Source organism: Athene noctua, chromosome 2, assembly GCF_965140245.1.
Source record: "Athene noctua chromosome 2, bAthNoc1.hap1.1, whole genome shotgun sequence".
NCBI classification, from domain to species: domain Eukaryota; kingdom Metazoa; phylum Chordata; class Aves; order Strigiformes; family Strigidae; genus Athene; species Athene noctua.
In genome coordinates, this window is record NC_134038.1 from 16,367,350 (window position 1) to 16,392,764 (window position 25,415).

Consider the following 25,415-nt stretch of genomic DNA (forward strand, 5'->3'; position numbering starts at 1 on the left):
GGCGGCGGGGCAGTTTAACAGTAAACATCCTGCCGATTTGAACGGCTGGTTTGGGCGGCAGGAAGGGCTGCGGCCGCCATCTTGTTTGTTTGAGTGAGCGGCTAGGCTCGGCTCGGCTCGGAGGAGCGGAGCGGTTACCGAGCCCGGCCTCGCCAGCCGCCGCGCCAGCCTCCTCCAGCACCGGACCGGGGTAAGGAGTGGCTCCAGCCGCGCTCGCTCCCGCCGGTCGCCCCGGCTCGCTGCCGCCCTCCTAAGGGGAACGGCGGGGGCCGGCCGCAGCCTGGCTCTCGGGGCGCTGCCGGCCTACTCAGGCTCGGCTGCCGGCCCCCTGCCGCGCCGGCTCTTCGGCCGAGCCCTCCTGGCGAGACCGGCGGCAGGGGAGGGCCCACCTGGCAGCGCGGTGTGCGGCGCCGCCGGAGGCTCCCCGGGAGGGGCAGGGCGGTGGGGCTGGGGTCGGGGTCCCGGCTGGTTGGGGTGATCTGCGCCGAGGTCCGGCGCAGCGGGCGGCCGGGGAGGAGGCAGAGAGGGGTGTGCGCTCTGGGGTGGAGACGGTCTGTGAGCCTGAAGCGGTCCCACGCACGAAGGCCGCAGTGGCCTCCCCGCTTCCACGGGGGAGCGGAGGGAGCGAGGCGTTGGGGTCTGGCGGCCGGAATAATGTAACAGATCCCCGGCTGTGGGTTGGCAAAAGGCACGACGTAGCTGCGAGGCTGCTGCAGTCCGGGGAGGGGGAGAGGAGCAAAGTTTCATCTGCTTATCTCTTATTTTCTAATGTAATTTAGCTTGTTACTTGGATAAAGCAGACTATTGAATGTTCTCGCGATCCTCACTAGTAACATATGAACTACCTTCTGCAAATAAAAGGCCTCTTTAAAAATGCCTGCCTCTTGAATTAAGATATTACTCTGGCGGCTCCTGTGGACACTGATATAAATATTACTGTAGTTTTTAAGATTTCTCTCTGGTCCTGAATGAAAGGTTTCTTTTAAATATAAAACAAGGTGTGTTTTTATAAATAATGAAGGATGTCTGGAGTCACTGACTTATTGGCATGACACTGTTTCAGTGAAAATTGTTCTTTACATTTAGATACATGGAAGAAAATAGTGTAGATTTGGAGAAGTTGTCACTTAGGCCCATGTTGTGTGAAGTGTGCAATAAGCATACGCTTTTATTAATCTCTTCCTCAGTAAAACTTTAGAACTGGGGAAACATCAAAACATAAGTAGAGCCCAGCTTGCATTTTATTTTGTGAAGGCTCATTTGTAAATATTTGACATTCTGTGAAACTTGAAAACACAAAGCCCACTGATCAAAAGGTTTAACTAGAGAGGAAGTAAGTGTGGTGGGGGGAATAAAAGGAGGAGCAAAAAGTTAGTGAGCCCTACAATAAACTTAAATTACCACAAAATTATATGTCTTGTCTTGCCATCAGGGTTGCTGATATAATGGGATTTCCCACAGAAATGAGAGTATTTGCCTCAGTTAATACATGAGTTTAACTTCTTTGAGGCAAAATTTTAGAAAGTTTTTTACATTTGGACTCTGCATGAACAGTGTAGAAGAGTAATTGCCACAGAAAATAAAGTGACATAAGGAATTCTATTCTCTTATTCAGCTTATGTACATTTAAGGAGTGTGTTAATACATAGTTTCTGCAAGTGGATTAGCTTGACTTAGAACTGGAATTGCACAAAATAGGTTGGGTAATTGAAATAGTGCTTAAAATTGAAAAGACTCCTTTCCACTGGATCAGTGTACTGAATGTAAAGGCAAGGGCAGAATACCTGCTGAGACTTAGATAGGAAAATGGAGTTGGGGGTGGGGGGTGCACAGTGTTCATAGGGTTCAGTAATATCAAATACTGTACAATAATTCTGAGTGATCTGCCTTTTGAATTAGTACCTTTAGTGGGGCGCTGGTTCTGGCAGATTTGATTATGTAGGTGGGTAGTACAGTGTAATTGGAGAACAGTGAATGCAGTTCCTTTAAAGGAGTGGTGTGTTTTGAGCAATTCTAGACCTGGTAGTGCAACCTTAGTCATAGGATTTCAGAAAAAATATTGATGGGAAAACCAAGACCTGGAGACAAATGGGAAATTCAAAGGTATATCAAGTTGGACTAGTTCAATTTCATCTTTTCAATAATTGATTTTGTGGACGTAAGAAATTGAGGTGACCTGTCACTGAACTTCAGTAAAGCTGCAGGTGCCACAAAAAATATGTTAAAATTCAGAAAAATGTGGATTAACCAGGGAATTATAAAGGTGGTTGAAGGAAGGAGATTAATTAAGATAGTGCTGAAGAGAGGCATTGAACTGTAAGCCATTATTAATGGGGTTTGTGAAGACTGGTCCTGTGATAAAGTTTTGTTTTCATTGGCACCAGGTGTTCATTGTGCTAAGGAAACCTGCAAGTGACACATTAATAAGTGCCTGCACCAGGGGGGTTTTAGACATGTAAAGAGGACTGTGTAGTGAAGGATTGAGTTAAAATTGAAGAACTCAAAATACAGTTGCAGTGTCAGGGTAATCCTTCTGGACTGCTGAAGTCTGGCAGGGCCAGCTCTACTCTTCCCCAAATCACTCAGGGCTGGCTGGGCTTAGCAAAACAGAAACAGCATAGGAAGAAAGTATGTGTGTAGGGCAGAACCAGCAGAGAAGAGAGATTGAAGGATAGCATAAGAACAAATGAATTAAAAATTACTGTCTGATTTTTAAATTGTAGTATGGAAGTTGTTTGCTGATCAGCAGATGACCGTGGTTCTGGAGTAGTCTTACAAAAGTAACAAAAGTAGGTGGCAATAAAACAAATTGAAGACTGAACTTAACATATGAACTGGTGTGTGTATACCTAACCTGACTTAGTAGAGTAACAGGCAAGTGGATTTAATGGGCTAGAGTGAATCATGGTCAAATTAAGATATGGTAAATATTGTACCTGTTCTCTGCAATGTTGCTGTCAGCTGTTAGTTCATAAAGCTTCTTTCTGAATGTCTTGAAGAATGGGACTCAAGCTATACAAGAGTGCTTTTCAGAGTTTAGGTAGATAGCCATTCTAATAGACAGAAGGATTTTAAGACTTAATATTTGTAGATTGATGGTTAAGATGAAGTTCATAGGTAGCATCTACCCAATTTTCTTGTTGCTTCTTCAGGAGGATCGATTACCAGATACTCAGATGAGAATGAAACAGGCATATTCTGGGTCAGACCCAGTGTACTATCTGTATTGTATTAGTTTCACTTGTTTGGTTACTCTGTGTATTGAATTGTAGCCTTTTTTTAAACTTCTGTACAAAGAAAAATACTAAAATTAAGATTATGCAATTGTTGAGGACCGATTTAGGCAGAGGAACCTGAGGACAATTGTGGCACATTGAAGCAAATTCGATGTTAATTAAAATCAAGTTTAAAGTCTTTTAAAAACACAATTTGGCAAGATCAGGATTTGGTCCCACCTGGTCTTGTGCGAGTACATGTTATTTTTGCCTCAGCAGTGCAAGCAAGACAGAAAAATGAGTAAATTCTCAGAACAAGTTTCAAGGTCCTGGTTCATATCCAGTCAATTTCAAAAGTTAACAGTTATATTTTACCTCACAAGCTTTATAAGAGCCATCAAGTACCCTTTTTCTTTTGAGGATTCTTATGAGTTGCTTTTGCAGCCAGCGACATATGTTTTACGTGTCTGCCTGAGCACTATGCCACTCCAAGAAAGTCTTAGTTCTTTAACATTCATCCCAGTCTCAAATTGTGCCAGAAAAATCTGTTTCTTCTTTATGCCACTGCATCAGCGTACTGGCCTATGAATGAAAAATCAGACAAAAAGCCTGAAGTAAGGAAAAGAATTATCTGAAAAGAAAAAAAAAAGCAACAGTTGTGGCCTGCTTTTAAGCAATTGTGCTGATGCTCTGAACAACAGTAGCTGAACTGCTCTAGCTCCAAACCATAAAGGTAAGGTGGTTGTAACCCAGGTGTTACCAGAGCAGAGCATCTGCTGGAATTTGGATGTGGCAGAGGTTCCTATTGTGACAGTAAATTAGTGCTTCAGGGAATAGAAGTATTACTTCTTAATAAGAGTTCAGATTAATAGACACATTAATTTGTAGTCTGATTATCACTGTTTCTCTTTATGTGTTTTGCTGTGGCAAGGCTTCATTATCTATGAGGAGAAACAGGCAACTTCTGTCAGAAGCAAGTTGCTTTTTGTTCTTAATCTCTCCAAAAGTTTAAGTACCCTGCACAGGTATATTCTCATTCGTCTTCCAAGTAAGTTTTAGGTTTGATCCATAACTCCAGTACTGAGTGGCAGTCAAGCCTGGGCAATAACCACAAACACAGGTGACCACTTACTGTTTCTGTCCCTTCCCTTGGTGCAGTGGGTTTTCAGTCTCTGTTCTTTGATTTAATTGCTAATGAAGCATATGATTTGAAACCCATTTACATATGTTAACCTCCCCTATGGAGAGTACTTTGACTTGCCTTGTCAGTGCTTTAAAAGACATAATGAAGTAGAAGTTACCAATGTGTCTGTTAGAAAAAAGAAAAGTTGTGAAATCATTAGCCTTGGTGTGATCCGACAGCTCAGTTTTTGGGGAACCTTGCTTCCTCTTGGATAGTTGTTTCTTGCTTGCATTGCCCTTGCTATCTGGGATTTAAAGTGGTGTTTTTTCTGTCCCAAGTTGTCCAAATAATATGTTTCACATTTAACTTAAGTATATTCATTACATTCAATCTTCAGTATATTTTCAGGGTTACAGTTATCTGTATGTTTGAAGTTTTGTGAAACTCATGCTACATGTTTTAATGATTATGAAGCATTCGTAAATAATTGTGCCAAACACCATGAATCAAAGTACATTATTTTGCAACTGTTGTTGGAAGTTTTTAGTGGAGTAATGCAAGTGGTTTTGTTAACTGTATGTTTGTGTTTTCTGCTGTTCCTCGTATTCAGAGGTAATGTACAGGACTGCTGTTAACCAGAGCAGTGCAGGGGTTGTGGTAGCAACTCAAGATATCAAAACATTGTGCTGCAAAGTTGAGTCTCTGCATATACAAAAATACTATTAGGCCTTTGAAAATGCACAAGGGTTTGAATTATCTGCTGGCCTTTGAGACAGTGTGATGTCTTCCACAAAACACTGGGGGTCAGAGGGGGGGAAGTAGAATACCTTCCTTTTAGATAGCTTTTAGTCACAACAAAGCTGCAGATTAACAAAATGTTAAAATGTCAATTTTTTATTTGATGAGACTGTGTAGGGACTAAAGACAGCACTGCACAAAGATGGACATGAGCAAACTTTTCTAGGAAGCACAATGAAACAGTTTTGGAAGTCTCCTTGCTCAATAAAAGCTATCAACTTCACTCCTAAGAGTAGTTTTAATCCTTTTGATCTACTGTGTTAACTCGAGCTGAAGCTGAACATGGCCTTTATTTCCTTTAAATCCTCTCCGCTGTGTTCATTCTTGCTATGAACAGAATCGGTGGCCAGTCTGTTATTAGGACAGATAAGCTTGAGAATCAGTTCTGTTGTCCAAACAACTCTGTTCTCTCTTTAATGCAGCTGAAATTCAAAACTTTAATCATCTTGCACGTTGAGCAATACCTATGAGGGGGTATAAGTATGGAGTATGATACAACTACAAAGATAATTTTCCCTATCCTTTATATTCCTTCAAATCCCATTTATTAAAATAAAACAAGCAAAACCGCAAAATTTAAAAAAAATTATTTGCCCTTACTTTCAGAGATCTACCCCTAGGTCTACAGTTTTTCATCTGTAATCCAGATATCTAGAGGTTGACTTTGCTTCTACTGAACCAGTAATGCAGTGCTTCTCTTGCCCCTGTACTTAACTTTTTTAGCAGTCACAATTGTGCTTGTGTGTGTGTGTGTGAAGTGTGCCCTATATATATATCTCTCTGCACCCCTACCCTAGCTGCTTTGAAACTTACTTTACAAGTAAACTGGTACGGTTTAGGAATTGGCTTCTTGAGACTCTCTCTAACTGCCATGTTTACCAATGCTTGTGTTTCCCTGTTTTCGCTTTTTGCTTATAAGCCGTGTTGGCATGCATTTGGGAAACACTTGGGGGTTTTTTATGACTAGAAACTGATGCTCCTCACACTGGCTCTGCCCAGATTAAACTGCCTTGCTTTTACTGTTAGATTCCTGTGCTTTCTCTGATAGCTTTTCTGTAGGCATGGAGAAGGTAAAAACTAAAATGCACTTGTTGCATCTGTCCCGTTCTTTTTTGCTTCTTTTTACCTAGTTACAGGTACTTCTGGAGAAAAAGCTGTTTGTGGAGAATCTTCTATCTCTTTAAAGCAAACTTGTTTTCTCAACTTGTAATTGAACTGAACCATGCTTACCTCATGCATGAAATTGGCAGGTTTAGATCATAAGACGTCATGCTGTTCTGCTTCCCCATAGTTTGATATGTTGGCATCTTATCAGCTGTAAGAAGGTAGTTACTAGATATGTAGATAAAAGGAATTCTGGTTTTCTGGTGAAGGAGCAAGAAGAAAATGAAATCTTCAGGAAGTTTGAAATAATGCAGTCAATTTTTTTACCATGTTTGTCAAAACTTGAATAAAAACTGAAGTGTTCCTCCTAAGAGGATTATGAAATGGAGAGCAATCTGTTCAGTAGTGAAAACATAATTTTACTTTCTATTTAAGAAAACATGGTGAAGTCCAAAAAGTGCAGGACTGTATATTTTATAATGCTGGATTTTCTACTGAAACAATGTAGAATATATACTGGTATAGAAGTACCTACTGAATTAAGAGTAGAAAGATATGGAAGTGGTAGAAGACTACTGTGGACTGAAAACTGAGATATGTTTGCATTATGTGAGTTTGGTATCATTACCATCAAGTTTAATATAGTGAAGATTTTTTTTTCTTGTGGGAAGGTAAGCATTTTCAAATTATGTAAATGGTCATTGGTTGCTGTTCTTCCTGCTTTACATTTCCTCTGCAGTAAATATATAAGCTGTTACGTGGCCACCACTGTAAGTGTTGGCTTCTTACATATTTTATACAAATAGTTTGACCTTAATGATTGAAAAGCAAGCATGTGCTTTGCTTACTGCGGATCAAGGATGTGTTTACAAGATGGTCCTCAAAAAAAATTTCTAGGAAAAATTAATAAATTTGCATTTCTTTTTGCAGGTTTGCACCTTCTTTTAGACATCTGGGACCATGTTCTATGCCCACTTTGTCCTGAGCAAGCGTGGGCCGCTGGCCAAAATCTGGCTGGCGGCCCACTGGGATAAGAAGCTAACCAAAGCCCATGTTTTTGAATGTAATCTGGAGAGCAGTGTGGAGAGTATCATTTCACCAAAGGTATCTATTTTACACTGATGTAATGTTATCTTGTAGTGAAAAGAAATTGTGTGTACAGGTGGTAGTTACTATTTGGGTCACTGAAACAAAATTATTAACATTGCTATTTTAAAAGGTTGGTTCAGATGTGAAGTACCCTGTTGGCTCTTTGATTCTGAAGAGTGTTTTCTTATCAGTTTTGTAATGCTAAAGTATCATGCAATTTAGTTACAAAATGTCTTGCTTTGCATAACTGAAGGACTTGTATCTTGATGTACTATGCATCATTTAGAAGCAAATGGAAGAGAAGAAAGCCCAGGCTTTTCAAGAAGTAACTTTTACAGGCCTTACGATGGCACTTTCAGTGCTGCTGTTACTGGGAACTGTAGAAAAAATACTTAAGATATTCTTGTATATACTTGTGATCTAAGTACAAAGCATGCTTCTGCTTTGCTACAGCCAAAAGATCTGAAATATCGCGGTAGCTTGTAATGTTACTGGTTACACAAGGATATAATAAAAATACTACACTCTAGTGTAAAAGCCTTTCATTTGAAGCTTGTAGTCTCTGGTTTTCTGGGAAGTGAAAGATAACAAAACTGAAAGAATGTAACACTTCTGAATGGCTGTTGTGAAACCAGAGGAAATTTTGAGGAATTTGGGCTTTTAGATGTTTTTTTCCCCTCTACTACTCATGAAAAGGAAATTTTTCATTTAAGAACTAGTGGACTGATATGGTTGTGACTTTTGTCACATCACGGATGTCTGAATGTCTTATAAGAAAAGTAACTATTTGAAAAACAAAGCTTATTTTTAGCTTTTCTTTTGATTGATAGAAATATAACAATGTTTCTATAATGCTACTCTGGATTTTGGAAGAGCTGCTAAGTATAAGCAAAAGATGTATAGTACAGTCACAGAGATATTATTTATCCTAAACCAGTGATTTGCTTCCAGCTCTGGAAGGATTTAAAAGATAATGTTCATGGACTCAGTGAACTGCAGCATTCTTTTTGAAAAAGGAGGAATTGATAGGCACTCTTTCATATATTTAACTTCGTGTAACACTTTCATCAGCTGGAATATTAGGAAGACATTCTCTGCCATAAAAATTTTGAATTCTGAGAGTTTGAGATTAAACCCTTGTGTGCCTTAGTCATTCTGGGAGACAGTTATTCTATGCACCCTTCAACACAAGTCTCATGCTCTTTCAAACTAAAGTACTTAAGAAGCATCTGTCCCTCAAATATCTCATTTTTCTGTTCTCACAGCAGATAGTCAATTACTACTTAAATGTAGGAAAGCAAGTGAGGTTAAAAAGGAAAGGAACTTAAACTTGTTATAATGTGGCAGTGCTTGTTTATGGACACCCCACCTATTCCACTATTTCTCTCTGATTTTCTCCTTAACTGCAGGACACAAGATGGAAAGGTAACAAGTAACAGTTTTTAACCAAATTTTACTTAAGCAAACCATAATTTATGGTTGTCCAAATTTTTGTATTTTTTACTTTTTTCACAATTAAAGTAACAAAGGTGTCAGAAAAAAGATGTGGTAAAACGGGTCTTGTCATCTTTTTTCTTTTTTTCTTTTTTTTCACTAGACAGAGTTTGGGAATTCCTGGAGTGAGCTGCTATAAATTTACTGATATTTGCCAGGTCATCCATAAAGAATACGTAGAAATATGATCTTGAACTGTAGACTTTGTATTCTTTCTTTCTTCAGTTTTCTGCTGATTTTTATACTTGTTTTGGATATTTGATGTTACTGCAAAACTTATACAAAGCTGACAGAAATTTCATTAAAGGAAAAAGAAAGCAAGGCTAAATCTAATTCACTGATTGTGCAATATGTTTTTAGGTGAAGATGGCACTTCGAACTTCAGGACATCTCTTACTAGGTGTTGTTAGAATCTACCACAGGAAAGCAAAATACCTTCTTGCAGACTGTAATGAGGCTTTCATTAAGATTAAGATGGCTTTTCGTCCAGGTATCTGTCTTTAAGTACTCTCTGAAAAGTTATGTTGTTTTACAATGGTATTTGTTAAGAAGGTATACAATTCTACCCTCCCGTATCTGTACAAGAATTACGTAAAGGTATAATGGATTAAAAGAGAAGTTGTTTTCTATAGTGCAGCTTCAGGCTGGCTGTGTTACTGAGTTGTATGTTGCAAAACATCTTTTAATTGATTTCTGAATGAAAATTTTTCCTATTAGCGCTGATGCAGTATCATCTCAATTATGATTTTGGCTTCTGTTGGTGTGTGATGTTAAATGAAAATATACTGCATGGTTTTTACCTTCTGCCACAAGTCTGAAAAAGGCTGGTTGCATGTTCTGAGTAGAAGCACAGAAGAGAGCTTGTTTTCATTAAGGGTAAAGATTGCCTTGCCACGAGTTAGAAAAGAAACAGAAATAAGGTGGTTTTTTGCCACTTTCACATTTTGGTTTCTGGAAATAGCATGAGCTGTAATGTGTACAACAAAGATATTTTCCTGTTTGTATATGTGACATGTAACTTCCCCCATTGTTGCTTGCTGTAAGATTTTTCCATGAAGATGGGGAGCCATATTAATATCTGAAATGACTTTGCATCCAGCAGTTAATTACTTAGCTTACACATGGTTGATAGTTTTCTTTAATTCTGGCCTGGTTAACATTTTTCTAGTTGAAGTGTAGCTGTGTCAGTGACTCTGCTGGGTACTTACAGCTGCTGAATCATGTTCTACCTTTTTAAGTTTGTGAGTGTAATAGATTTAAAAGCTGAGCTTAAGACTTTTTTTAAAAGGCAACTCTTGAAAGCCAGCGCAACAGTAAATTTGAGAAAACTTAAGGTATATAATGCCTTTATCTTAATTTCCTGATCTTCGTGTTGTGATTCAGGCATTGAACTTTATGTAGCTTTCAGTGGCAATTTGCTGTGACCCTTCTGTTTACTGTTGCTTTTAACTTCCCTGGGTGATGACAACATGTAAATTTGTCTTAATTTCACAGGGCTCCATTTTTCCCCATTTTTCCCTCTTCCAACAGAGTGCATGTAGAAGGTGAAGTGCCTTAAAACAAGATTTACAAAAAGTGCCATGCTGACCTGAGGCTCTTGTCTTTGTTCTCAGTTTTTCAGCTTTGTGGCTTAGGAATTGGCTTGATCTTTGCTTTGAGAATCATTTACATGTTTTATTTTAAGCAGCCAGGTAAAACAGGTAAAAATGTTGGATAGCCCTGAAAGGATGGCCTAGGTGTCTCCATCCCTAGCCAAGTACCAAGACAAGTAAACTACAGACTCCTGTTTGTTCCTGGGCTCTCTGGACACTGGTTCTTTGATTATCCATTGTACAGGGGAACACAGTGGGCAGAGTGTTTCTGAAGTATCTGTACCCCATAATTGCCTGTGTTATGTGGCTCAGAAGGCAGAACATAGATCTCAGATCTGCAAATTGCAGAAGAATTGAACCTGCATTTCCCATGTGCTTTCAAGTGTCCTGACCTCTGAGTCTTTAAATAAGAGAGGCACCAACTACTGGCACTGTTTTTGTGGGATGCCTAATCTGGTAGTCATGCTCTGAGAATGCCCACTGAAAGCAGATTAAGCATCTCGGGAGGACAAGGAAAGGTATGTATGTGGTGTAGGTCATCCAGATGTTTTAAATGTAGAAGCCTAAGAGTTTGTGTAGCCCAAGTACAGTCAGTATTGTGCTGGCACTTTCAGAGTTAAGTGAACTGACTACATGACTGAGTAACAAAGTAGTCATGCTGTATTACCAACTGCTTCACTCAAACCAAAATATAGGACTAACTAGCTCATCTGGAGCACCATGGTAAAATGATTTTATGGCAGGTACCTGCATAATGTGATGACATACAACACCTGTGTTAGCTGCACAGCTCTGCATTGTGCTACACAAAGATTATGGAGTGATTTGAAACTTCCAGGGTTATACAAAACAGTACGAGGGCGGAAGGTACATATTTTGAATTTGGACTGAATTTCAATACTAACGTGATCTAAGGTCTCTTTGTAGGTGTCTAGCATCACTTTGATTTGACAATTTAAAGACAAGAACCTCATGCAGAGAGAACAATGCTGAAGGCACAGGGAAAAAATGCTGTCCTTGTAAGGAATGGGAACTTATGTCTGAGTGTTCTTCTCTGCAGGGGTTGTCGATTTGCCTGAGGAAAACAGAGAGGCTGCTTACAATGCTATTACTTTACCTGAGGAATTCCATGATTTTGATCAACCACTTCCTGATCTAGAGTAAGCTTGGCTTTTTTTTATTTCCGTGCAAATGATGTTTGGTTTTAGTTGAGGAGAACCTGTTTTTAAAGAGAAAAAATTTTATTGCTGAATTAAAAGTCTGTAGGTAACTAGTATTCTTAAGTCTTTTAATATACCAACCATCTTTGTATTGATTTTAAGTTCATAGTAGCATGTAATTTTAACAAAAGTTAAAGCTGTCCTTACAGAAGCTTCTGAAAAACTCAGATATGTATTATAATTTTCTTTTTTCTTCTGTGCAAAGCACTCTACATCACATACATTCTCAGGTTAGTTTTGTAGAAATGTCCTTGTTGACCTTCTGTAGTGGCACTTGTAATTCTTAACTTTTTAATACTAATGGGTTACTTGTAAACATAATAAGAATACAACTTGAATAGGTCTTGATCTTTAAAAAAATTTATATTACCCTTTTGTATTACTCATAATGGAATTTCTGGGATACACTTTGCTTTACTCAGTGTTCTATTTAGAGTATATTTATTTGGACACTAACTTGAAACTGCATAAAAATGCTGTATTGTAAGAAACGTACCTTAACACACCTCAAAGAGTGTTAACTTGGTACTGTTACTGGATATACTTTTTGAGAAATTATGTTAATAGATTTTGAAGGAGGGGGAGTATTTTCTTCCTTTATCAGTTTTGCCTTTAAAATTTTGACCCCAACATAACAAGGAGTGAGAGGAGTTACCGATAAGTTTCCCAGAAGCTAACAAAATTTAGATTGTAGGTTTTAACCATGGATGGTCTTACTGGTTTAAGTATTTTGTATTTGCCATCAGCTTTTTTTTAAAATTGTGTCTAGTGTACTACTTAGGAACTAATTTCACATTTATCTAAGCAGGCTTTATCTGTTGTTAATTTTGTTTTTAAAAAGGAGATTTTTAATAATTGCCTTCTGTTTGTTTAAGTGATATTGATGTGGCCCAGCAGTTCAGCCTGAACCAGAGTAGAGTGGAAGAAATAACAATGAGAGAAGAAGTAGGCAACATCAGTATTCTTCAGGATAATGACTTTGGTAAAAATTTCATGTATTATTATTTGTTACTAAGCTAGTTTTGGTAACTGTAAAGTTACGGTTTTGCTATTACTACAGATTTCCCACTAAGCACAAAATATGCTGTGTTTCCGTACATTTAATTTTTAGTTTGTACACGCCAGTTTTTCAAAAAATCCTGTCCTCTAATACTCAGCAGGCTTCCAACTGCCTATATAAAGCTGAAGAATATTCAGTCATGTTAATTAGTGAACTGCTATGTCAATTATAATTTTCAGAATCTGGTGTGAATATGAAGTCAGCCATTGCTTTAATCCTAGGCATGATTTCAGTCAGAAACTTATGAGATTTCTAAAGCTGAAGCAGTTAGTGGTGACTAGTTTACTTGTATCTTTTAAAGGACAGCGTTCTAAGATATGAATCAAACCTGAAGACAGTTGTATTTGAACATCTAGTTTCCAGAGTACAATCCATAATTTAGTAATATTTTTGAAAGTATGATCTAGGTATCGATGGTGGGGTTGATTTGCTCTCTCTACATGAAGCCCAACCTTGAGGCATAAGGTACAGCTCTTTTGAATTCCTTGGAATTCTTAGTTTCAGTACAGCTAAAAATTAGTAGGATCTTGTTAAAATCAATTTTTAAAAGTATAATAAAATGCTTTGAAGAAGAGATGGTTATTTTTATAGTTGTTTGAACAGTATTTTTGCTATAGTATTGCTAGGCATAATTCCTTACATCTTGTCATTAACTCTGCTATAAAGATAACTTGAAGTTTGGTCTTACATTTGGGCCTTTGATTAGCTAGGTCTCTTGCATCTTGGTTCTTTAGCATTTACAGTAGTGAAATTGTATTCTTGCAGGTGACTTTGGGATGGATGATCGTGAGATGATGAGAGAAGGTAGCGCATTTGAGGATGACATGCTAGTGAGCACCAGTGCTTCCAATCTCCTGCTGGAACCTGAACAGAGCACCAGTCACCTCAATGAGAAATCTAATCACCTGGAATATGAGGACCAATACAAAGATGATAATTTTGGAGAAGGAAATGATGGTGGAATATTGGGTATGTCTGAGAAACTTGTTTTTCCTCTGTCCTACCTTCTGCCTCAGTAGTTCTTGGGGGGGATGGAGGGGAGGTTGTTTCCTTTGTTGCCAGGGTCCCTCTCTAAGTTATGCCTTCAGCAGTGGAATTCCGGTTTGAGTGCTACAGCAGTATAGATGATGTGTAGCCTGTTAAGTGTTGGCATATTTTGGACTGAGTAAAATTAAATCATCTAGAGTTTTTCCATTCTGTACATAATGTTCTTTAGAGAAAAATCAGTATGCATTTCTTCTTGTTCCTTGACTTCTTCCAAGGGTTTAATACATTGAGAATTGTATTGAGTGCTTCTCTGTGAAGTACTAAAAAACCTAGTAGGATGCAAATATGTGGCAAGTGTATTGTGATAAAGGTTATCCGTAAGCTCAAAATTTGAGCTGAAATATGCCTTGAAAAAGCACTCCTAGTTACTTTGGTGTCAGCATTGTAAGTAGAGGTATCTCTAACCTTTGCACTGTCTTTATCTATATTGTCATAAATCTGCCTGTACTTGTTTCATGAATTTGTGGATGCAAAACTGATTCTTCTTTCATATGGTTGTTTCAGATGACAAACTCCTCAGTAATAATGATGGTGGTATTTTTGATGACCCACCTGCACTCTCAGAAAGTGGAGTAATGATGCCAGAGCAGCCTCCCCACGATGATATGGATGATGATGATAATGTATCAAGTGAGTATTATCTAGGGCTAGATCTAGAATTACTTGTTTCCAACTAATTTAATTGGGATGCTAATTCTTTAAAAGCATCTTGAACTCAGAAGTATGTGTCCTGTATCCTGTGGTAAACAACTTTAAGGTGTGGAGGAGGGGATGGGAAGGATTAGCACAGTTTCTTCATATTTTGGCAGTAGTGCAAGATACTTGTTCTAATTGGCAGTGGGTGGACCGGACAGCCCAGACTCGGTAGATCCAGTTGAACCGTTACCAACTATGACTGATCAGACAACGCTTGTTCCCAATGAAGAGGAAGCTTTTGCTCTGGAGCCTATTGACATAACGGGTGAGTAAGCTGTTTGGGAATATTTCCCTTGACTCGTCAGAGATCACCTTAGCTCGCTGGAGTGGAAATGAATGTCTAGCACTGCTGCTGACTTGACTTCTCAGTTAGAAGAGAAACCAGTGACGAAGTGCTGAATTTCTTTTATTCTAACGGTAGCCTTCCAGTACTTTCCAGGTAGGTAGGTAGCTTACGGTGATGGTCTTGGAGGATACTAGTTTGTAGTTTGTGCAGTCGGTATGTATAGTGGCATGGTACTCTAGCTTTTGATCAACATGCTGGTTAAAATAACAGTGAGTTGGGATAGAACTCATCATGTCTTTAATTCTAATACAGTATCTCTAGTGGGACACTGTTCTCAATACATTGTATTTGATGACCAGGAGTGACTGTTTACATGGAGAATGAGTGCTCTTCTAGTGATTCATAGCTTTAATGAATTGCTGAATTCAGGAGATGCATCTTTATATTTGAAGTTCTACTAAATAGTGAAATCTCTTGGGTTTTTTTCTAATGCAAGACACTTTCTTATTTTAACTGGTACTGTGTTTGGCTCATTATAAACAGATCCCTGCTTTATTTAAACAAATAAGATCTGGAAAAAATGTAGTTTGTCCTGTGTTTTCAGACTGAACTCCAGGCCCTGATTTACTGCTTGGCCAATTAAAAAGCCCTAGCACTGCCCTCTGGCGGCACGCTAGCAACAGAGGTCCTAGCTGATCCACTGGGACCAGCAAAGACAGCGTTTGCCAGAGCTTCAGGGTCTGCTGCAGAGTGCCAGGCTGTAAGCAGTTTACAGTAAAGTCATTCTAGAGCAGGATGAGAGGTACAGGTAAGATAACCACCCACATTAACACTTCCAAAGCTCAGATAGGGCTTAGGGGAAAAACTTGGCGTGGTATTTTGACTCTTTGGTCAGAGGGACCTTATATCTCAGGGGCTTGCCACTGAAGAACACCAGCCTGAGAAGCAAGCCATGAGGGAGGGAGGCATGTGGAGCTGATGATGTTGAGGTTTAAGTAGATTCAGTAGAACTACAGGTATACACAAAAGAATTTGTACGTTATGGGACAGCATTCTCAGTGTTTGTCTTTTCATAGTGCTTATAGCTTTTCATTCCTTCTCCCAAAGCTAACATGGCCTTAGATTCTTGAGGCAGCTTTATACATGGGCAAATAAGACCTATAGAGAACCTGCAAGATTATTCTACAGTGTGGTATCTGTTTGAGCTAACCTTCATTACATGCTAAAAATCTCAACAGTCAAGGAAACCAAAGCAAAGAGGAAGAGAAAGCTGATTGTGGACAGCGTGAAAGAACTGGATAGTAAGACTATTCGAGCCCAATTAAGTGACTACTCTGACATCGTTACCACTTTGGACTTGGCACCTCCTACTAAGAAACTGATGATGTGGAAAGAAACTGGTGGAGTTGAAAAGCTTTTCTCTTTGCCTGCACAGCCTTTGTGGAATAACAGGCTACTGAAGGTAATGTTTTTGTGCAGGTTCATATATTCAGGATTGTGCCTCATATAGAGTAAACATTGGCATATGAATAGTGATATAGTGATAGCAGTATTTATAATTAAAAAAAAACTCATTAAAACAACTAAGATAATGCAAATACTTAAAATATTTATCAATTACAGAAATAAATTATTTCTTAAAATGTTACTACTGTTGGAGAGGAGCTTAAAAATGGAAAAGAAAGATGGCCTGTAATTACTTGACCTGAAATGAAATTAAGAACACTGAGAACTACAATGGTGAATAATGTAACCTTTCCTCTGTAGCTCTTTACTCGTTGTCTTACACCCCTGGTACCAGAAGACCTAAGAAAGAGGAGGAAAGGTGGGGAAGCTGACAACCTCGATGAGTTCCTTAAAGACTTTGAAAACCCAGAGGTTCCCAGAGAGGAGCAGCAGCAACAACAGCAACAGCAGCAACGAGATGTCATTGGTTTGTGTCTTGGCAATGATGCTGTGCTTTCCTTTAGAGCATATTTTTCTCCTTTGTGCTTTATATTAAGTCACCAAAGATTGTGAATGAAGCAAAGATCTTTGTCATGGTTATTTAGCTTGATACGCAGTCTGTAACTTAAAATAGCATCTTTTTTCCTAGAAGTAGAAGACACTTAGAGATTCAGTTTGATCCAGCGGATTAAAAATGGGTATTGAATTGGGTTGTGTACACATCTATACCGATTCTGTTGAAGTCACTGCAAAATCTATGCAAGCAGATTAGACTTAGTAATGTAATTTGACACTGTACTAAAGTATCTAAACCTGAGTTTGTTGTGGAATATAGATGAACCTATTCTGGAAGAACCAAGTCGTTTACAAGAATCAATGATGGAAGGCAGCAGAACCAACCTGGATGAATCTGTTATGCCACCCCCACCACCTCAGACAGGTGTTAAACGCAAACTGCAGCAAGTAGAACCAGAGCCAGTGTTACCTGTGAGTAAGATTTTTTTTTTTTTTTTTTTTTGAGACTGAGAATTGGGTAGTGTCCTTGAGCAGGAAGTGACGCAGATTGGAGGCACTAGATTTCTGTGGTGTTGAGAGATGCTGGAGTAGTATCATAATCTTTGTCCCTGGGTAGTCTTTATGGTGTTTTTCTGAAGTGGAGAGCTTACTGAAACATTTAAAATTCAGGTAGGATAAAGAAATGGCACTGGTTCCTCTGGAACAAGTGTTCAAAGAGTAAAGTGTATTGCACACAAAGTTCTTCTGCTTGGCAAGTGTATACAAACAGCTTTCACTGATGAAGAGAGGACTGTGCTAGCTGCACCAACTTCTTTTTTTAAGATAGTCCTAGTGTTCCAGGGTTAAGGGTTAAAGAAAAACTTTGATCTTCAGAAGAGATTTCCTAGTTGAGTTATGGAGTAGACTTGGAAACTAACTATCGTCTACCTCTTCTGTAAAAGCTATGATGCAGTATAAAAGGAAACTGTATTTGTGCAGGGGAGATGAAATGGGCAAAATGAAAGGTGTATTCTTTTTCTGAATGCTAACCTGGTGAGAACAGTCCTGGTTTATGCTGTCTTATATTTGTGCAATTTTTTAATCCCACTTTTCACATATTTCTTGGTTAACAGGTTGTTCACTGTAGAATGAGACAGTTAGATGTGACAATGTCTTACTAAAAAGGATGGCAGCTGCTGCTCCTCTTGGCCATGTTGCCAATGACATTGTGAGATTGGCATTGGCTGTTTATACTTTCTACTGAAGTCAATGGTATTGTTGTGCGTTGGGAATTCTTTGATCATGCCAACCAGGTCAGGCCTCTAGCAACATAACTGTAGTGATACGTGCTGTATGACTCTGAAACAGAAGTTAGCTTGAGCCATTTTAAGTTATGTGTAGAAACAGTTTCAGGTGTCAAGGTAACTTTACTGGCAACACTTAACTGTGTATAGGGGGAGAATACTGTATATTAATTTTATTAAAACTCACTACATAAATTCTGTTAAACTGCTCTTCTGGATTTTCCTCTTGATATAAATTTCATCTGAAAATGATAATTGAGCATCAAAGTCACTCCTACATTTTTGGAAACTTTACAAAGTAGCTACATTTCAATGCCTTCATGCTTGTATTGCAAAGAACAACATTTTGATATTTTGAAGATGTCTTCTTCCAGTGAGTTAAAGTGTGTTCATGTAGCACTGCATCTGGTTATGTGGGATTTTAAAGTTGCATGTAATGATCCAAGAAATGAGATCAGTAGTTTGGATGGTGGACTAAGTGAAGTTACTGGAAAGCCTTTTTTCTAGAGTGGTATTGTAATTTCTGGTTTGAATAAAATCTAAAGGATACATGGATGCACAGCAAAACAAAACGTATTGCTTTTCATTTTTCAGAAATGAAAAACTCTGGCAAACAGCTAAGATTTAGACACTTGGGTTTTGTGAAACTAGTTTGTAGCATCAGCAGTATATTGTAAAAGCATGGATGAAATGATGCTAACTGTGTTGTATACCCTTAAAGCATCCACCATCACAACAGCTGGAAATACCACCTGTAGAAATGCCTCCAGAGGAGCCCCAAAACATCTGCCAGCTAATACCAGAGCTAGAACTTCTGCCAGAAAAAGAGAAGGAGAAGGAAAAGGAAAAAGAGGAGGAGGAGGAAGAGGAGGTAAGAACTCTGTAGAAAGGGTTTGTGTGTTCCCCAGCACTGTTCGACTTCAGATTCATTAAATTAATAAATAAGTCTTCAGTCATTGCTTGGGAAATGATAACCTTTGGAAATGTAGATTTTTAAATTATTCCATGCCCATTTTATATTGTTTACATTATTCCATTTTATAAATTGTAGAGCTCCTTTGAATTAGAGGGTTTTCCTGTTCTCACACATGGTTGTATTAAATCAGTCTATGATGCCTTATACAAGAAGTTTTGAACTCAATTTTATGGTTTTATATATTTATATTTTAAATAGTTCATGACACTTAATAAAGGTAGGTTTTTGTAAGAAAACAGTCCCTATCCTAATGTGATAAATGAAGTAGTTTCTTAACTACAGTATTTAATATTCTTATTTAATATTCTGAGGATATCAAAACAAAATTCATTGATTCTTTTTATTTTACATCCAAAATGCATAGTATTCAATTAGTTTTATCAAATCTGTTTTGTTGGAAAAAAATGTATCGGACATGTCAAGTTTCCTTCTGTAACAAGTTTTATGTATGAAGAAATGTGAATTACTTTAGTCAAGATGCCTTTCCTAGCTATGTAAAAAGCTGTTAAAATAGACTCTTTTCGGTTGGAAGGGACTTACAATGATCATATAGTCCAACTGCCTGACCATTTCAGGATGTTGCTGGATGCAGAGAAAAGTTACTTTAAAGGTAGTACAATGAAGAGGAGGAAATACATGCTGACTTAGTTTTGAAAAATAAAAAAATTGGCTAAGCAGTTTTTCTGCATAAATTGAGGTTCTTGATTTCAAGACTGGAAACAAAGCAGATACTGCTTGCATGTGTCACTTTTATGGTAATTTTTAAAATTCCTGATTCAAAATAGTTTTTATTGTAAAAGCCATATATAACACATCTTCCATAAACAAGTACTGCTCTGTGTAGGTGACATGGGGAGCTGAGTTGTTATAGGTGACCCTCACAGCTTCTAGCAGCAACCCATTTTCTTTTTCAATGGTTCTGTTTCCACAGTGAAATGAGAACATGTCTGTGTTTGGTAACGTTTGCAAAAATAAAAGCATTGCTGATACTGCACAGGTTCAGTACTTGAAGTCCTAGATTAGACTGAAATGTCTCTTCTCATTCAGCTATAATGACTGAACTTCTTTGTTTTACTAATTGTCAGCATAACATTTTGAGTATAGTCAGTGGCAAGCAACCTTACTATGGTACATCAATTACATGTGTGTCTTCCTCTGTCCCACTTCCTGCCTCTCCTGGATGTATCCTGTGACTCAAGTTATCTAAGCCTTCTGACTTGATCAGAAGAAAAAAGCTGCAGTGATAACTAGAAATGTTTTTAATTTCATAACTCAGTGGATGAAAAGATTATTGCTTTGTAAATGTGTGAATTTTGTACACTTGCAGGAAGAAGATGGCACAGGGGGTGATCAGGATCAAGAAGAAAGGAGATGGAACAAGAGAACTCAACAAATGCTTCATGGACTTCAGGTACACATGATAATTTGATTTATATTAAAGTAGCTTTTGAGTGTGCCCACCAACACTTTTGACTAGAGTTAAAAGGTTAAGAGTGGGTTTTTTTTGCAGTAGGTGTTACAGGCTACATAGTTCAGTCTTGGAGGGGAAGAAAAATGCTTGTAACTGATTAAATCATAATACAACTGTCACTCTTCTCCCAAGAACTTTTGAAGTAAAATTTTTTGCTTAAATCTTTTTTAGCCTTTATGGTCACACTTTGTGTGCAAGTTAGACTCCCAGAAATTAAAATTTTAAAATTATTTGGTTTGTGGTTTTAATCAAACCTTAGCACCTCTGACTTTGTGCGATGTGACCCTAGGCAAACCTCATCAAGGTCTAGGGATAAAACCATTTACTGGATGTTTACTCCCAGCTAGGCTAGTTTGAAAATTTCCATGCTATGATAACCTGAATCTATAACAACTGTGGGAAACTGACCTTGGCTGAGGTGCAGCATTACTGTTCAGCATGTGGTTTTGGTCTGCACAGACAGATAATCTTTATAGGATGGATTCTTGCTTGCTAGAACTAAGAGCTTTTTTCTGATAAGATAATTGAACACCCTTAGTATACACTTGAGCTTAAGTGCAGACTGCTGTTTGTTTGCATATAAGTCTCTGTATTTGTACTTCAGACACTGTTGGACTGCCTTTGCCTTTCAGTCTAGTTTGTGGCTCCTACCCCTTTGTTCCCTTAAACATTTTGGCAGTTCCTGAGATTCTACTGTCACTGAAGTGTTTCAGTTCCATCTAAGCTGTTTGTTTTCCAAAGTAATCCTCAATTTTCTGTAAAATTGATAGGCTTTATCGCTGCTGATAAAAGTTCATTGTCATTATTGTATCTCTGGAGTTCCATTATCGTAGACTGGGGGAGTGAATGCGGCTGACTTCAGTAAACTGAGATGTAGTAGTATTTCATATTCTGTCAAGTTTCTCAAAAGTATGATATAATCAAGCAAAATTTTTACATTTCTGGAAAACGGTAGTAGAGTTAGATTGTAAGAATTACTTGCTTACATCTCTAAACAATGAAACCTTAATTTTAAACTCATAAATAGTCTTTATGACACTTAAACACACCTAAATTTAGTTCAGATTACATTGTAGACTAATGTGATATAAGTTGGGTTTTTTGCACACCTGCAAGAATTCTACTAGTTACAATTTCTAAACTGTTGCTGTGGTTTAACCCTGGTAGTCAGCTCAGCCCCACACAGCTGCTTGCACACTAACCCCTGGTGGGATGAGGGAGAGAATCAGCAGGGTAAAGCAAGAAAACGTGTAGGTTGAGGTAGCTATTAAACTATCTAAAGCAGCAGTTGTGTGTGCAAGCAAAGCAAAATAAGGAATTCATTCACTGCTGCCTAACAGCAGGCAGACATTTAGCCATTTCTAGGAAAGTAGGGCTTCATTACACATAATGGTTACTTGGGAAGACAAATGTTGTAACCCCAAATGTGCGCACCCCCTCCCTTCTTTCCCCCAGTTTTTATTGCTGAGCATGACATCATATGGTATGGAATATCCCTTTGATCAGTTGGGGTCAGCTGTCCCAGCTGTGTCCCCTCCCACCTTCTTGTGCACCCCCAGCCTACTAGCTCCAAAATAAAAACATTTGCTCCAATCCAAAACATAGCACCATATGAGCTGCTTTGAAGAAAATTAACTCTGTCCCAGCCCAAACCAGTACAACTGTTACTTAGAAGAAATTTTTAAAGTATGCAGATGTTTAGTTGGTAGTGTTGTGTAATGTTTTCCTTTCTGAATGTTTCATCAATTTCTGAAAAGAGCTTAAGAATTCTCTTCTGGACCATGTCTAGCTGCTTTTTTTTTTTTTTTCCAATTCTTTCTTCCATGTGCTTAAAAGAGGATCACACTGGATGGCTGAAACATTAAGTCTGTAATGAAGTTAAGATCTGTTTAATACAAAGTAATTTGGTTTGGCCATCCTAATATCTTTTCATCTAGTAGATATTCCAGAGCAGACGGTTCTGCTTTAAATTGAACACGTCAGTTGTTGTTCTAGCCAGCAAACAGATGTATTTTCCTGAATTTTTCATATTCTAGCCAAGACTTTGAAAAAATGTAAGTGACTTTGGGTACTTAGTTTCAGACAAACAGAGGAATTTAAGAAATAAGCAGGCTTTCAGCTTGGGAAAATTATGCATCTTTTTAGCTCTTGAAATTTTGTTTTAAACAATAGATCATGATTATTTTTGGAGTTATTTTGAGAAATAAACTATTTAAAAACATTTGTTCTGTAGTCAAAAAAAATACTATAAAAACACTACTACAGTGTTTCTGGAGTAAGTTGCACAGATCCAAGACTGATTTTTTCGCATATCTCTGGGAAGCCTACTTGGTTTCATATAGAAAAAGATCCATATAGAAATTTTCATACACGTGTTGCAATGTCCCCATCAGCGTCAAGTCCTTTCCAATCTCTCAGCGTCCTGGGTGACAACAAACATAATCTTGCCAGTGGATGTTCTTGTTTGTGTGTACTTCTCTATTTAATTTGTGATATCAATGTTTGTTTTTCAGAGAGCTCTTGCTAAGACTGGAGCAGAATCTATCAGTTTGCTTGAGCTGTGCAGAAATACAAATAGAAAACAAGCAGCTGCAAAATTCTACAGTTTCCTGGTACTTAAAAAGCAGCAAGCTATAGAGCTGACACAGGAGGAGCCTTACAGTGACATCATTGCAACACCTGGTCCCAGATTTCATATTATTTGAATGGTTAGATACAGCAGAGCTAGTGTTTGTTTCACTAGTGCGTACATGTATTGCCCCATCTGTAGGGCCCACAAGACCATTGCAGAAAATTTAGATTTTATTGTCTGTATAAAGTCCTTGGTTCTCTTTTTGGGTTATTTTGGTTTTTGTATTTTAAATTTACCACTTAAATTTTTAGTGAAACTGCTGGGGTGGGTGACTTGAGTTCTAACTGCAGAAACCAGGCAGCTCAAGGACCCAGATGAAGATTGTTTTAACAACTCAGAGCAGATGTGTGCAATATTCGTGCATGTAATGTTGAGTATCGATGAAGATGTCTTACGATAATTTGACTAGTTGATTGAATAGTGATATTTTTAACCTATACAAGTAAACCTGAATGGCCAACCTATTGTCTGATTAAAAACTTTGCCAAACTCGTCTAAAATGTTCAGTCTGCTTCTCATAGTAGTGGGTTTTTCTCCCCTTCCCTAGATCTTTGTGCATACCGTGGGTCTCTTAAAGCTGCCAATATGAAAGGTAGTGCCTGATATGTCAGCTTGTGTTGTCACTGCATTTTTGCAGTCAGATTTTTGTAGCCCTTGATGCTAAGGGGAAACGGGTGTCTGTGGAAAGCACTTCCTCTATGTGATACTATTGCATACATGAAAGGACAGAACATGTGTTAGGCATTTTAGACGAAACATTCCTTTTCACTTGTCACCTCATTATGGTCCACTACTGATAATGGCTAATCACTGTTAATAAGCGTCAAATAAAAACTCTAGTCATTTCATTTAAACCTTTAAGATATCAGAATGCTTTTGGTTTGTTAGAGCTGTATATAAACTCCAGACTTTTTAAAACAGACTTCTAGATTGTAAATTATCTGATTTTTATTAAGTAGGCATATGGGAATAAGAATAAGAGAAATTGAACAGATTGCCTTTGTAAAGATGCTAAATTCAGATACCACCTGTACCGAAAGGGCAGCAAACTTGAATATACAGTACAAACGGGCACAGTTCCACTTAATTGTGTAGTGTGTTAATGGCTCTTTGGATATATTTATGGTTTTAGTATGAATTTTTCCAATAATGCACACTCCTGTGTTCAAAACATTTTATCTGTTTTGCAAAAGAAGTCCCACTTGATTTTACTTACAAAGAATGAAGCTTTACTGTTAGACCAGGTAGCACCAGAAATTATGTGAATATGTTGATTATAGAAACCTGTCTTAACTTTTTTTAGGGCAAAATTATTCACACTGAAGGTTCTGGTTTTAATGTTGGCACTTTTGTGAAATAATTTTGGGACTCTGAAATTTCAGTGTATACTCAACTGTAAAATTATGTGAATGTTTAAAAAAAATCTGAGACTACATGATAACCATGTTTTAATAATCCTTGGAAAAGTTAATTGTATAAAGTTACTGCAGCTTTATTTTCAACATGATGTGCCTGTAAAACCATGATTTTTTTTTTTTCCCCTTTGTAAAAAGAGACATTGTAGATAACTTGAATGTTTAATTATAGAAAAGGTCATTAGTTTCTTGTTATACATTTTTAGTCTGTTTTTGTTGCTTTTCAAGGTTAATATTCTTGAAAATAGTTGATGCTGTTATGTATAACTTTTCTAATAAAAGTTGTGTTATAAGCTGTTATGTATTAGCTCTGTATCTTGTTTGAACACCTTTCACTTATGTAGTAGGGACCTAGCATTTACAGGTTGCTTGTTTTGGTATTAGGAGTGGAAGTGTAATAATTTAGCTCTTTGAGTGATTTAAAGCTTGAATATGTAAACCGATTTCTTGCCATTAGGAAGGAAGAGTTATTTTACTAGCCGTGCTGTGGTTTTGTTCAAGCGTTCTATGCTAGGAATGTCTGTGTAGAAAATCAGGGGACGCTGTCTATAAAATGTGATTCATCTCCATGCCAGTCCCTTCTGAATGCTAGAATTTATCCAGCTTGAATTCCTTTAGCTCTGTTGTTCCCTTCCTTCTAGAATTGCCTCTCCATGTGGGTATGTCAGTGCTGCTGAAGTTAAGTGCTCCTGGTAGATCCAGACACTTGGATCCAATCCTGTAGAAACAGTGCATCTCCCGTGGAGTCACTTGGGCTACCTGCAGAGCTCATTCAGAGCCCAGGGTCATGAATTGTCTTGACATGAGCTGTCTCTGGAAGTTGAAGAACCAACCTGGATCTGGGCTCCACACCAGAGTGACGACTGCTTTTGAGCTACCTGTGAAAGCAGTGGGACTGACTTTGTTGTGCTCTGAGTCTGTAGGATGCAGGCTGGCTGGTGTGGAGCTAGCC

General features: G+C 38.1%; 1 protein-coding gene across 1 annotated transcript; it reads left to right on the forward strand.

Moving 5' to 3' along the window:
* RAD21 (RAD21 cohesin complex component) lies at nt 1-24,763 on the forward strand. Its single transcript, XM_074898509.1, has 14 exons — nt 1-190; nt 7,171-7,344; nt 9,184-9,313; nt 11,476-11,575; nt 12,511-12,617; nt 13,461-13,664; nt 14,247-14,372; nt 14,581-14,703; nt 15,963-16,186; nt 16,492-16,657; nt 17,006-17,157; nt 18,691-18,840; nt 20,273-20,356; nt 22,930-24,763. The coding sequence occupies exons 2-14, from the start codon at nt 7,201-7,203 to the stop codon at nt 23,119-23,121; spliced, it is 1,902 nt and encodes a 633-aa protein (XP_074754610.1). The 5' UTR covers nt 1-190; nt 7,171-7,200; the 3' UTR covers nt 23,122-24,763.
* The last annotated feature ends 652 nt before the right edge of the window (nt 24,764-25,415 follow it).

What these genes read in the sequence shown, in the direction of transcription:
- RAD21 (XM_074898509.1), top strand. Translation starts at nt 7,201, where the DNA reads ATGTTCTATGCCCACTTTGTCCTGAGCAAGCGTGGGCCGCTGGCCAAA. An exon ending in TCTTCAGGATAATGACTTTG is followed by an intron (nt 12,618 to 13,460) that starts GTAAAAATTTCA and finishes GTATTCTTGCAG; the next exon opens with GTGACTTTGGGATGGATGAT. An exon ending in AGGAGGAGGAGGAAGAGGAG is followed by an intron (nt 18,841 to 20,272) that starts GTAAGAACTCTG and finishes GTACACTTGCAG; the next exon opens with GAAGAAGATGGCACAGGGGG.